This window comes from Panthera tigris, chromosome A3, assembly GCF_018350195.1.
Source record: "Panthera tigris isolate Pti1 chromosome A3, P.tigris_Pti1_mat1.1, whole genome shotgun sequence".
In the NCBI taxonomy this organism is placed as follows: domain Eukaryota; kingdom Metazoa; phylum Chordata; class Mammalia; order Carnivora; family Felidae; genus Panthera; species Panthera tigris.
In genome coordinates, this window is record NC_056662.1 from 30,020,058 (window position 1) to 30,033,726 (window position 13,669).

At 43.7% G+C, this 13,669-nt stretch overlaps 1 protein-coding gene across 7 annotated transcripts in view; it reads left to right on the forward strand.

Annotated features, from left to right (window-relative positions):
• Positions 1-12,310, forward strand: part of ATRN (attractin) — a 157,682-nt gene extending 145,372 nt beyond the window's left edge. For 2 of the 7 annotated variants that reach the window (XM_042980835.1, XM_042980829.1), the window contains exons 27-29: positions 2,120-2,227; positions 7,157-7,271; positions 9,572-12,310. In XM_042980835.1, the coding sequence (XP_042836769.1) occupies positions 2,120-2,227; positions 7,157-7,271; positions 9,572-9,696 (348 nt within the window). In that variant the 3' untranslated portion in view covers positions 9,697-12,310. The remainder of the gene's footprint in view (positions 1-2,119; positions 2,228-7,156; positions 7,272-9,571) is intronic. The other 5 variants (XM_042980830.1, XM_042980832.1, XM_042980831.1 and 2 more) reach the window with 5 other exon arrangements.
• Positions 12,311-13,669: the final 1,359 nt, after the last annotated feature.

Here is a 13,669-nt window from a genome sequence, read left to right on the forward strand (position 1 = left end):
TGCTTTTAACTTTCTAAAAGGAAACTCTAATATTGACTTGCAGATTTCAGTTCTACCCATATTCTACCGGCACTCTGTCCTTAACTCAGGCAGGAGTTCTGAGGGCTCAGTAGCAGAGCCTTTCACAAGAACGAAAGTAAAATTAATGAGCTAAGCATCTCAGAAATATCTCTTCACTCAAGGAAAGATAAATCAGTGTCTGGTCTAGTTAAGTTTTTGCTTGAGTTTTATTTTTTAGTGAGTCTTGATTTATTTCTAGTGCTGTGTTCCAAAAGAAATACCAATAAGTCAAGGAAATATTTATAATTGACAAATCAACTAAGTAAACTTGGTTAAAAACTACAGCATAAGATCTTTGTTTATCATAACTTTCACTGATATTATTTGCCTTCTAGTCATCCTGTCTATTGCATCGTTGCTAATGGAAGGGCACTGAGATCCAGACTGACATACGCTCCTTGATTTTCTGTATCTACTCATGCCCTTTTCTACATAAAAATTGATCTGGGGGCACCTGGGTGACTCAGTCGATAGAGCGTTCAACTCTTGATTTCGGCTCAGGTCATGATCCCAGGGTTGTAGGATCAAGCCCCACATCAGGCTCCGTGTTGAGTATGGAACCTGCTTGGGATTCTCTCTCTCCCTCTCTCTCTCTCTCTCCCTCTCTCTCTCTCTCTCTCCCTCCCTCCCTCCCTCCCTCTCTCTCTCCCTCCCTCCCTCTCTCTCTCCCTCCCTCCCTCTCTCTCTCTCTCTCTCCCTCTCTCCCTCCCTCCCTCTCTCCCTCTCTCTCTCCCTCTCTCCTTCTCCCCTACTCGTGCGCTCTCTCTTTAAAATAAAAGATTAATTGTATTAAAAATTGATCTGTAGACAAGACTTAGAAGAGAACAGGAATGTGTGAAATCAAAACTCCTAGGCATGCAGCACTGTTCACTGAACATTAGTGTCTATAATGAGGTTAGCCTAGGCTCCAGGATATGGGCCTCTTCCTGGGGGCCATGACCGCTTTTCTGACCCATGTAAAGGTGTTGTTATCATATAGATAATGTTGCATCCTTTTAATTATCATTTTTAAAATTCAGTGGGTAACATATTCAGAGGGATTTTTTTAATAGCTGTGTTACTAAGACATCTTAAAATCCTGATGAATTATACAGTGTTCTGAAAAAATGTAAGTTATCCAAATGGAGTAAGAAAGAAAGAAATGGGAAGCCTCAATAAACCAGTGGCCAGGGAAGGAATTGAAAACTTGTCAAAATATTACTCTCTCCACAGAGGGCATTACCCAGGGATTTTTAGTTTGAGGTGAGCTTATGTAAGTAATACTAGTCTATTTTTTCCTTGAGTGCTTATGAGAATTACTTATTTCCAAAAGACATAAACTGTTCCCAAGTAAGGGAAAAGTTGGAAAGCTTAAAAGAGCCCTAACTCATTATATGCATAGAAAAGGCCAGTCATATAATGACTGTAGGTGCAGCAGTCTAATTGACCAGTGTAATAAAAGGATCATTTCATACCAGAAAACCTACTGGAATAGGTTATATCAGTGGGTAAATATAGAACCTAAATTTGTAGTTGTGGCCAAATAATCATGTCATCTTTTATTGAAATTCAACACCCATTCCTAGTTTAAAAACAAAACTCTTAGTAAACTCAAAAATATTGCCTCCTTGTTAACACTAGAAAGGATATCCAGATAACCAACATCACTCGTGATAAGAAAATATTAGAAGTTATGCCAGTAAAATCCAGACAAGTTTGTTACAACAAGAGCTGACATTTGAACATTTCTAAATTCCAGCCACTGTTCTCAGAGGTTTTATATAGATTAATTAATTTACTCCTCACAACAATCCTATGAAATAGTTACTGACCCTAGTGCTCTCTCACAGATGAGGAAACTGAGGCTCAGAGAGGCAGAATAACTTACCCATCATCGCACAGTTGTACTCATGTTCTCTAATACCTGGTCTGTGTCCAGGTTTCTCCAGCTGTCTCAAAAGATATCATTTTGGACTTGATTTGTTTGAACCAGGGAGGATGAGGTACTTCTAATCTGTGGTATTCTCTAATAAAATCCCTTAGTTCTCGGTGCATTAATGCTTGCTATGTTGATCAATAGCAACTTCTTCGAGAGATGCAACAGATGGCCAGTCGCCCTTTTGCCTCTGTAAACGTTGCCTTGGAAACAGATGAAGAGCCTCCTGATCTTATTGGGGGGAGTATAAAGGTGAGAATGTGATTCAGAAGTCCTGAAAACCTGTCCAAACTTATGCTTTTAAGTCTGGGAAACCACAGAGAACAAGAGCCTTATTCTGTTGCCTCTTATGTTTCTCTCTCTCTCTCTCTCTCTCTCTTTCTCTCTCTTTAACAATAAGGTGACACACTGATGTTGTCAGGTACTCTTTTGCTTTCATTTTTCAGTTTTTCATTCATGCCATTAAGTATTCTTATGTTCGAGGGATTTTAAAATATAAATGATTTGTCTCATATTCTTGGAAGTATCCTGTGGCACAATACTTTAAAACTTGTATTAGAAAAGAATAAAATTGAACCATTGTTTTTTATTAGTTTAGGAAATTTTCTTAAAGGGGCAAAAATCATTAATTCACTATGCATTCCATGGAGTGTAAATATTACTGACCTCTCCAAAAAAAAAAAAAAAAAAAGTTGTGAAGAAAGTGATAAAAGTTTCTCTTGACAAAATGATGAAATATTTCAGATATTCTGGGGAAGTAGTTATAGATCCTAAATTTTCAAATACTTATTAAAGCATTACTGAGCTCATAGGAAGTGGGTGAAATTCCCAGGGAATACTCTTGTATCCTTCCCCACAAAAAGAAGAAATCATGAACCAAAACCAGAACCAAATATGTTGTGAAGTGGTCCCAGATTGGTCACACACCATGACTGCCAGCTGAGGTAAGTGCATGTCCTCTCTGTGGGAAAACATCCCCAATTCAGCCCTGTAGGATCCCCACAGATCAAGATCAAGCAATCAGAGATCACCAAGGACAAGAGAGACAAGCTAGCAGGAAAAGGAGTTAGCAGACACCGTGGACAGTGGGTTTAGACAGGACTTCACATGTTAGAGTAGACCTCTAAAGAGTATAATATAGCTCTGTATGAAATGTTTAAAGACGTGAAAAGAGAATTATAAAGATGAGGACACCATGAGTCAAGAATGACCAGAACTGCAAAAGAACCAAATGGAACTGTCAGAGATGGAACATACAGGGGCACTGGCTGGCTCAGTCAGTACAGCGTGTGACTCTTGATCTCGAGCTCGTGAGTTTGGGTCCCCTTTGGGTGTAGAGATTACTTAAAAATAAAAAATGAACTTTAAAAAAAAGGAAATGGAGGTGCCTGGGTGGGTCAGTCAGTTGAGCGTCCAACTTCAGCTCAGGTCCTGATCTTGTGGTTTATGGATTTAAGCCCCGGATTGGGCTCTGTGCTAATAGCTTAGAGCCTGGAGTCTGCTTTAGCTTCTATGTCTCCCTCTCTCTCTGCCTCTCCCCCACTCTCACTGTCTCTCTCTCAAAAATAAATAAAACACTTTTTTTAAAAAAGGAAATGGAACATATAGCGGTTAAAATTTTTTAAATGACTCAGTTTACATGTTAAACAGCATGTTAGACTCAAAGGAGAACTTTTGAACTGGAAGATGAATTTGCAGAAATTACACAGAATGCAAGACAGAAAGACCAGGAGATGGAAAATATAACAGATAATAAGAATATGGAGTATAGGGGTACCTGGGTGGCTCAGTTGGTTGTCTGACTCTTGGTTTCGGCTCAGGTCATGATCTTGTGACTTCGTGGGTTCAAGCCCCACGTGGGGTTCTGTGCTGACAGTATGGAACCTACTTGGGATTCTCTCTCTCCCTCCCTCTCTCCCCTACCCCCACTTATGCTGTCTCTGTCTCTCTCAAATAAATAAAACGTAAAAAAATATATATATATAGAGGATAAAATGAGAAGACCTAATATATATTTTATATATATATATATATATATTGGATGATTGCCACAGTGTGGAACAATTGGAACCCACGGGCACTGGTAGTGGGGATGTGAAATGATGTAGTGCTGTGAAAACCAGTATTGTTCTTTCTCCAAAAAATAAAAATAGAATTATCATATAATCTAGCAATTCCTCTTCTGGATATATACCTGCAAGAATTAAAAGCCAAGCCTCAAAGATACATTTGTACACCCATGTTAATAGCAGCGTTATTCACAATAGCTAAAAGATGGAGCAGCCCTAGTGCCGTAGACAAGTGGGTGTGTAAAATGTGGTCTATACATACAATGGAATATTATTCAGTCTTAAAAAGGAAGGTAATTCTCACACCTGCTACAACATGGGTGAACCTTAAGCAAAATAAGCCAGTCACAAAAAAAAAAAAAAAATACTGTATGATTCCACTTTTATAAGATGTATAGAGTAGTCAGGTCCATAGCAACAAAGTATAATGGCGGTTGTCAGGGGTTGGAGGGGAAGGGGGAATAGGGAGTCACTGTGTAATGGGTGTAGAGTTTCAGTTCTGCAAGATGAAAAGGCTTCTGGAGATGGGTGGTGGTGATGGTTGCATAACAGCATCAGTCTACTTAATACCACTGAAGCATACACTTAAAAAGGGTTAAGATCCAGGATGCCTAGGCGGCTCAGTCAGTTAAGCATCCAACTCTTGATCTCAGCTCAAGTCTTGATCTCAGGGTCATGAAGTTCAAGCCCCGTGTTGGGCTTCACTCTGGATGTGAAACTTACTTAATAAAAGGCGGCGGGGGGGCGGGGGGTGTTAAGATGGTATATGTTATGTGTATTTTACCACATTAAAAAATAACTAGAGAAAAAAAAAGATACTTAAAGGAAATGACAAAGTGCCAGCCTGTGACTTCTCATTAGTAACACCAGAAGCCAAAGGAACGTGGAAGAGTGTCTCCAAACAACATAAAGAGAACTGCTAACTTAGAATAGCGTGCCTGGCAACTTGGCCTTCCAAGAATGAGGATAGAATGAAGATCTCTTCCAATTAGAAGGAAAGCTGAGTTGGCCACCAAAAGTCCCGTACAAACGAAATGTCTAAAGGATGTGCTAGAAAAAAGGAAAATTTACCCCGGAGGGAAACTGAGGTATAAGAAGGAATTGTGAATAAGTGAAATGGTAAACATATACATGAATCTAAGCAAACATGATAAAATAACAATTTGTGGGATGTAAAAAAAATAGACAAATCTTAAGTACTAAGCAGCACCATATGTCATATATCAACAGCATATGACCCAGTTGGTTGCTTCTTAAAACACTTTCTTGACTCTCCTTCCAGGACAGCACACTCTCACCTTCTAGCTGCTCTTTCTCAGTGTTCTTTGTTCAACCCTCTCCAACTCCCCACCTCTTTAACAGTGGTGCACATCCAGCTCAGTCTTTGGGCCTCCTCTCACTTCTTTTACACCAACTCCTTTGGTGACTGTTGTAGCCCTATTCGAGCTGCTATAACAAAACACCAGAGACTGGGTGTTGTAGAAACAAGAGAAATTTCTCACAATTCTCAAGGCTAGGAAGTCCAGGATCAAGGTGCTGGCAGATTCAGTGTCTGGTGAGAGCCCCCTTCCTAGTTCATAGATGGTGCCTTCTCACTCTGTTCTTACATGGTGGAAGGGGCTAGGGAATTCTCTAAGGTCCCTTTTATAAGGGCAGTAATCAATCACCTCTGAAAGTCCCCACCTCCAAATATTGTATTGGGCATTAAGATTTAACATACGAATTTTGGAAGGAGACAAACATTCAGACCACAGCAGTGATCTTTTCCATCGTGGGTTTATATTTAATACCATGATCTCTGCTTAGACCTCTTCTGTGAGCCTCTGATTCCTATATCCCATTGCTTACTCAGAGTTCCCACTTGGATATCTTAGCAGCCATCTCCGAGTTAACATGTCCAGAGCTGAGCTCTGGATGTTACTCCCCACACCTCTTCTCTTGCATATTGCCCCCAACTCAGTACATATCACCTCCATCATCCTAGCTGCTCAGACGAAAATCCTGGAGTTGTACTTGGGCCATGCTTCCTCTCATTCTCATTGGACAACCAGTCCATCAGCACATGTCTTTGGCTCTGTCGTCAACTACTGAGCACACCTCCACTGTTGTCACTGCCCTTTCACCCACCCCATCCTTCCCTGTGCTGCAGCCACCATAGTTCTGGAAGTTATTTTCTTCAACCAAATTGAAGAAATGAATGGCATATTTGGGATATGACGGGCAAAATTCCGAAGATGGCCTCCAAGATTCCCATCTCATGGTTTTTCAATCAGACACTACTCTAGGTACTGTTACGAAGGGATTTTGTAGGAGTAATACAAATCCCAAGGTAGCTGAGACCATAAGATACTGAGGGAGTTTTTTCTGGCTGGTGGCAGGAGAGGAAACAAGAAAAGGACTTGGCATGCCACCACTGATCTGAAGCTGGAGGGGCCATGTGAGGAGACCTCTGGAAGAGTGATCCCCTCCAGATCACCAGCAAGGAAATGGCGACTTCAGACCTACAGCTGCAAGGAACTAGAATCTGCCAGCCACCTGAATGTTTTTTGAACAGATTCTTCCCTAGAGCCTCCAAATAAGAGCCAGTGCAGATGATAACTGGGCTTCCACTTTGTGAAGATAAGAGCTGAGATCCTTGAGAACTTTGTGAGATAAGAGCTGAGAATTTTCCAGAACTGATGGAAGAGATGAATATACTTGTATCTCTAAGCAGGGAGCTCTAACAGAGCTCGCCCGAACTTCTGACCTACAAAACTGAGAGAATAAATAGGTGCTGTTGTAAGCAACTAAGTTAGTAATTTGTTACACAGCAGTAGAAACTAATACAGAGGGCATATTTAAAAATCACCTGTGGGGCACCTGGATGGCTCAGTCAGCTGAGCATCCAGCTCTTAATTTAGGCTCAGGTCATGATCTCACAGTTTCGTGAGTTCAAGCCCCGCATCGGGCTCTTGGCTGTCAGTGCGGAGTCTGCTTGAGATCCTCTCTCTCTCTACACCCTCTCTGTCTCTCTCAAATAAACTTAAAAAATAGATAAAAATCACATGTGAAGGCTGCAGTATTAACACGTGAGAAACACCGTTTTAGTTAACTCTTTGTTTTCTTCCACCAGACTGTTCCCAAACCCATTGCTCTGGAACCGTGTTTTGGCAACAAAGCTGCTGTCCTCTCTGTGTTTGTGAGGCTGCCTCGAGGGCTCGGTGGAATCCCTCCTCCCGGGCAGTCAGGTGCGTATGAAGGCCAGTGACAAACCCGAGAAGTGTGAACTTGGGTGTAGAGGCGACAGTGAACAGTAGGCTCATGCCTACCTCATGTCATTGTAAGGATTCGGCAAGATGATCCCATTGTGCCTGGTGTTCCCTAAACTGTCTTTCCTGAGGTCACAGTTCTTTCCCAGGGACGATCCCAGAGTTCCCTCCCTGCACCAGCTCCCTCAGCCTCTCTGTGGTGTTGATGCTTCCGGCCACACCTTCCCTTGCTGCAGTGTTTTGCTCAGCTCTGTCTCTGCCACCCCTCTCTTGTCTCTTTTTCCCTTACTCAGCCTTGAATGCAGGATGTCCCCCCTCCGTCCATGCATTCTTCCTCAGTCATCTTACCTACTCTCATGGCTCTCCTCCAAGCTGGACACTCTCAGATTGGTATTTCTAGCATGACTGCATTTCTTTTGCTTTTTCACTCTGTTTCACATATAAGGCAGAAATAGCAATTATAACAACTTAAAGGAAGTTTTTAGAAATGTACTCATAATTGTACCATCCAACACCCAACTATGTTCATTGTCCTCTTTCCTTTCCAGCCCTGACCAGCAACTTTGTTGAAATGATTGTATAGATCTAATTTTTTCTTCTTCTTTTTTCATACAACTCATAAACATTTTTACAGATTACTACATAACATTTTACCAGTGTCTTCTATGCAATTCTATCAAGTATAAATCATAATTTCGATAAATATCCTCTTATCAAACACTGAGATATGGAATACAGTTTTGGAAAAATCGTGGAGTACTTTGGAGGGATGCCTCAGACAATATGCACAATATGTTTTACACAGCTTTTAATTGAAATGATGGGGGTCAGGGTTGCCTTAGCCAAAGAAAGCCTTATGTCTGTGATAAAGTGTGTCCCAGAATCCTTGCCCAGCCCCTGAGCTCCACAGCCCCCCAACTGTAGCTCTCAAATTCAGAGGCGCCTCCAGCCAAGCTTTCAAAATGGTTTCTGGGTCTTCATGAGGAAGGCCTTTAGGCATGATCAGGCCAGGATTTGTCATCTTCATAGGGTAACAGCTTGATTTGCCCTCACCTAGGGATGTGAGTTCAGCTCCTAACTCGGCTTTACCTGTGTTGAGGGTAGAATGACCCATTAACCTGAACTCTGGAGCGTGGTCTCCTGCTGCATCCCAGCTCAGCAGACTTGGCCTGTGCTCCCTAAGAGCAAGGCCCTGACTGCAGTAGGGAAGTGACAGGCTTGTAGTACTGTGGCCTTTTCTGCCCTGCCCTTTGCCTGATAGACCCCATCCTGTTCAACTCCTGATGAAAGCCTGCACACCACCTGAGACCCACCCCAAGTGAGCCCATCCCTGCAACCTCTTCTGTACTCCCAATTTTAGATGGCTCTTCCTCAGGACTCTGAGAGTACCCAGCTCTGCCTTTGCTAGAACAATGTCACTGCTGTGGATTCCCCAAGCGTGCCAGGCACATGCCTCCATTTTATAGGCTCAGTGAAGTGGAGTGACAAGTGGCACTCCCATGGCTCCTGAGAACCTCACCGGAGCGCTGAGCCTGCACTGGCTTGTTCACATGCACGGGGAACCCAGCTCCCAGTACAAAAAGGAGAATGGAACCACTAGTCCCTAAAGCACAGGTGGTAGAGGTGGTGGGGTGATGAGCCAGGTACTGTTCTAAGATTTTTATGTGGATTCACTCAGTGACTCCTCACACAGGCCCTGTACTGCTATTGTCCCCATTTTGCAAATGAGGAAACTGAGGCATGGGGCGGTTAAAGAACCTTGCTTATTCCAAAGCCTGGCCCCAGAATGTGTCCTAACCTGTGTCATAGGATAGATACAAAAATAACCAGTGTTGCCTGAGTTATGTGGGATGAATCTGAATTTACTCAAAAAGAGTGCTGCTTTTTCTTGGCACCCTTTTTTGAGGCCAGCAGGAAAAATTTACCACTTAAAGCACGGCTGCAATCTTATTTAAATGCTCCAACTGCCAAGCAGAGTTCTTTGCTTCATTGATCTACTGAACAGCATGCTACATCTTTTGTGTAAAAAGTAGGGAGGGGAGAACAATATGTATTTGTATTTGCATCAGTAAATCCTGAAAGAATATATACAAACTAATGAAAGCAGAGCTCGGATGGAGGGAGGTGGGAGGCACAAAGCAGAAGGAAGACTTTTCCCTATATGCTTTACTTATTTGTTTATTGCACTCCAGGAATGTAAAAAAAAATTTTTTTTTTAATTATTTTCAAAAGCAAAGCAAGCTGCTCCTTAACACATGTTCACGGTGGGCTCTCCCCAGGTCTCGCAGTGGCCAGCGCCCTGGTGGACATTTCTCAGCAGATGCCAATAGTGTACAAAGAGAAGTCAGGAGCCGTGAGAAACCGGAAGCAGCAGCCCCCTGCGCAACCTGGGACCTGCATTTGAGGCTGGGCCAGGGACTCTCCGTGAGTGAGCGAGCCAGGTGTGGCGTGCCAGCGCCGTCTGCAGGGAGGGGGCAGGCGGGGAGATGCTGTGCGAAGCGGGCCGAAGACTGGAAACCCTCGAAACATCTGACTCCTCTGCATGTTCACAAGCTTTCTTTGCCGGTTTCTCCCATCTGTGCTCCAGCATCTAACCTTTTACTTTTGCATAGGACATCACTGATTTAATTGCAGGTCCAGGGGTGATCCAGTTGTTGCTGGAGGACGCTGGGGTATAGAGCCAGTGAGGGAGCTGGGAATGACACTCAGGTTCACTTGTGGAAAACTGCTCTTGGGGCCGTCTCAACTTGCAAAAAACAAAAGATGTAGTGTTTACAAGTAGACATTCACCATCCGTCGTTCTTGAACGTGGTCTTTTAAAAATTAGTCAGATGAATGAATTTGTCCTCATCTGAAGCCTGCTATCTTTTTTAAAAGATGTGCTACTTATTCTTGCACGATGTAGGCAAATCTCTCTCTTCCAGGGAGTAGCTTTTTTCTAGTTGAGAATTAACAATGGTCTGGCTCTTTTGAATCATATCAAACTAAGGTAGAAGGGAGCTATTTTAAATGTCAAGGTCAGCAGTGTTACTTAGAATGTAAACTGATGTAGTAGGTAGTTTTCTATAGCAACTTGATTAATTTAGTCTTAATCCATTTGAAATTTTCTCCCTCTGTCTCTCTTTCTCTTCATCTCTGTCTCTCTTCTCTCTCTCTCTCTCTCTCTCTCTCTCTCTCTCACACACACACACACACACACACACACACACACACACACACACACTAAGTGCCTAGACTTTAAATAGATCTAGCAATTGGAAAGTTAGTAAGCCTGTGTTTTTACATAATTGCATTCCTACATTCTTACAAAATTTAAATAGCTACCATTGGCAATCTGCTGTTTTTCTAAAATCTGATTTGCAGCCAGGGAAAGAATTTTCTCACCCCAGGGAACGTTTAACCTAGCAGCAGGGACTGAGAGGAAAGCGGAAGTGACCAAACTGTGAAAGCTCCTGTTTGTGTTGTCATCAAAAGGGGCCCTAAATAAGGTGTGGTTCTCGTGTGCCCCCTGCCCCTCTCCCCAACTCTAGGCCTGATGTTTGCTCCAGCCCTTCTGGCCACTCCTGCCAGGACACCACAGAGGAAGGGACTCGTTCATGTTACACGTCTCCCTTGAACAGAAAAGAGCATGACAGCACTTGGGACCCCTGCACCTAAAAGCAACAGTGTGTTCCTGTAGCCTGCTCAAAGAATGTGGGTCATCCTCAGGCTGCTGGTGGAATCGCACGCCCAAAGCCTGGAGAAGGACCTGGGATTGTTTGCCCGTTCTTCTCCGGGAGAGGCTCAGCCCAGCTCTCCCATCCTCCTTCCCAGACCTGGGTGGTGGCTATGGGCGGGGCAGTGACCACTGTGGACGATGAAAAGCACATGGAGGAAATGGATGAGGAGGAATAACTATGCCAAGTGGAAAGTGACCAAATGTAAGTGGGGTAGGGCAGTCCTGCTCTTCTCCCCCGGCCACTGCCTGGGTGTCGTGTTGTCCCTGTGTATGGTGCTCTGTATTCTGGCATTATGCAGCAGCCTCCCCAGGTCTGTATTCTGCTTCAAAACTTTGGAGTTCTCTGACATTACCCCATAGGGATGGACCTTTAGACGACAAAATGCTCAAGTTTGTGAATTTGGAGAAATTAATACTCAAAAGGGCAAAGACTGCAGCATTTCACCTTTAAATGCAGTGCCTAGAGCAGGAGTGCTGTGTCTTTCCCAGCACCAACCCCTCACCCACGAAGAGCTGCCTGGAAAGATGTTTTCAAGGAAGTCGAACCATAAAACACTGTCTGATGCACAAAACACCTCTACTTTGAGACTTGTCTCTCAAAAAGCTGCTTCTTCACATCATTGGTAAAGAGCAGACAATTCTAGAAAGGACCCCTTCTCTTCCAAGCTTCCCACATCCCTGCTCCACACCACAGCACCCACAGAGCCTGCCACAGAGTGGCGCTTTACCCCTGCAATTGCCATGAGGCCTCTTGGCCAGAGAGAGGGAAGCCCCTGGAGAGGGACCTCCCGTAAGGAAAATCCTTGTTTGTTCGAAGGACCAGTGTTTCTTTGGCCAAAGAAGTCTCTTCCCCATGGGTTTCCAGGCCTTGAAATAACATGTACTGTGTCCCTTAGCCACCTGGATATTTTATTTTTTTCTAGAAGATAGTTTATTTTTTAAAAGGAGCAAGTGATGTTTAATTTTGCTCCAACAGTGGAGAAACAGCTGAATCCACCTGCTTCTCCTTTGCAGTCAAGAGCGAAGAACTTCCTCCAGACTCAGGCCAGAGGAAGGGAGTGGCAGGAGAAAGAGGCAGTCAGCTTAGGAGCCAGTTACCAGGAGGGAATCATCTGGAACTTCAGAGAAATGCCTGCGTGTCACAAGAGAGCCTGTATATAAGTTAAAATTGTCATGAAAACATCGATGTTGCACTTGTACATAATTATACAGTAGTGTCCAGAATGTTCATTCAGAGTGTACATAAAACAAAAAACTATGTTAATGTATTTTTATTAAATGTAACGGTGTCTGAGTTTTACCTAGTATATTTTTGTGCCACATACTGAATATCCAAGTTTGAAGAAGTCCTCTCGTTGGGCCCTGATACATTGATAACAGAGCCAAAAAGGCACCCCCATCATGCCAGTGTGTCCAAACGCATCTGGTACTAATTGGACGACTCTAAAACAGAAATTGTCAGTACACAGAGGAGAAATCGGGCATTGAGCCCATTTAAACAGCATTGTGTGAGGAGACGCAAAGGCAGCAGGAAGGTCGCTGTCACTGTTGTTGGCTCTGCAAGTGCATCATGAATCTTTCTGTTAGCCTCTTGGTGCTGTGCTTGGCCAGCAATGACCCATCTTGTCCTGAGGACTGTTTCTCTTGGTCTCTAAGTTCAAAGACTATATCAGGTTTTCCAAAAAGGGGTTTTCCAGGATGTATCTGTTTGGTCTAAAATTTTAATGACCATTTCCCAGAACCATGGTTTCCTATACTGAAAACTGGGGGTGGGAGTAGGGTGGCTAGTTCATTGATAAATAGTTCCTGTTCCCTCCTGGAGAATTGCACAGCCCCTGGCCTCCTGTCTCCCCCTACTCCTGCACACACACAGTTTGGGGAGAAGTCTGCACTTCCTGTGAGATCACCTCTAAAAGGTGGGAGGAGTTGTGAGCTAACCTGGAAGAAAAGCAGCCCTGGACAGAAGACTGTCAGCAACAGGAAAATACCAGAACTTGTGTGGGTGAGGCCCAAAGTGCAATATTGCGGACACACCAGGAAGTGTGGGGCGGACGGATGAGAAGACCAGAGCACTATCGGTAGGAAAAAGACATGTTACCTTTTCAGTGCATCTCTGTCAACTCAATGGAGTGTATCTGGGGAGAGGGTGGAGACTCACTTCCTTGGGTGCTGGTGTCATTTTTGAGAACACCTTTGATCCTTTAGTTTCTAACATCCATCCACCCATTCAATGAATATTCACTAAGCACTAACTAACAACCTAAGCTAACACTAGGGCAGTGACCAAGATGGAAAAGAAGCTTTGTGGAATTAACAGCAAAACCCAGCTCAAGCCCCTCATCCCAAGAGACCTCTCCTCGTGGCAGTTCCTGTGAGAATTGGCCACCCTGAGGACAAACCCAGGAAGGCAGGGGTCTGTCCTCAGGCCGTGCACCAGCTCGCAGTCTGAAATGTTTGCCCAATTTACCAAACCACGAAAATCACCATGATGGCAGGCCCGCCAAGAGACATTTCCCCGGAATCGTTCAAACTCCCTCACCTGCAGGGAGATGGTTTGAAGTGGAGAGGAAAACTGGCGCCTTCGCTTTCAAAGGCAATAATGGAATTGACTTTCAGTAACTGAAATTTGTGCACAAAACATTCTAAACACTAGTGAAGC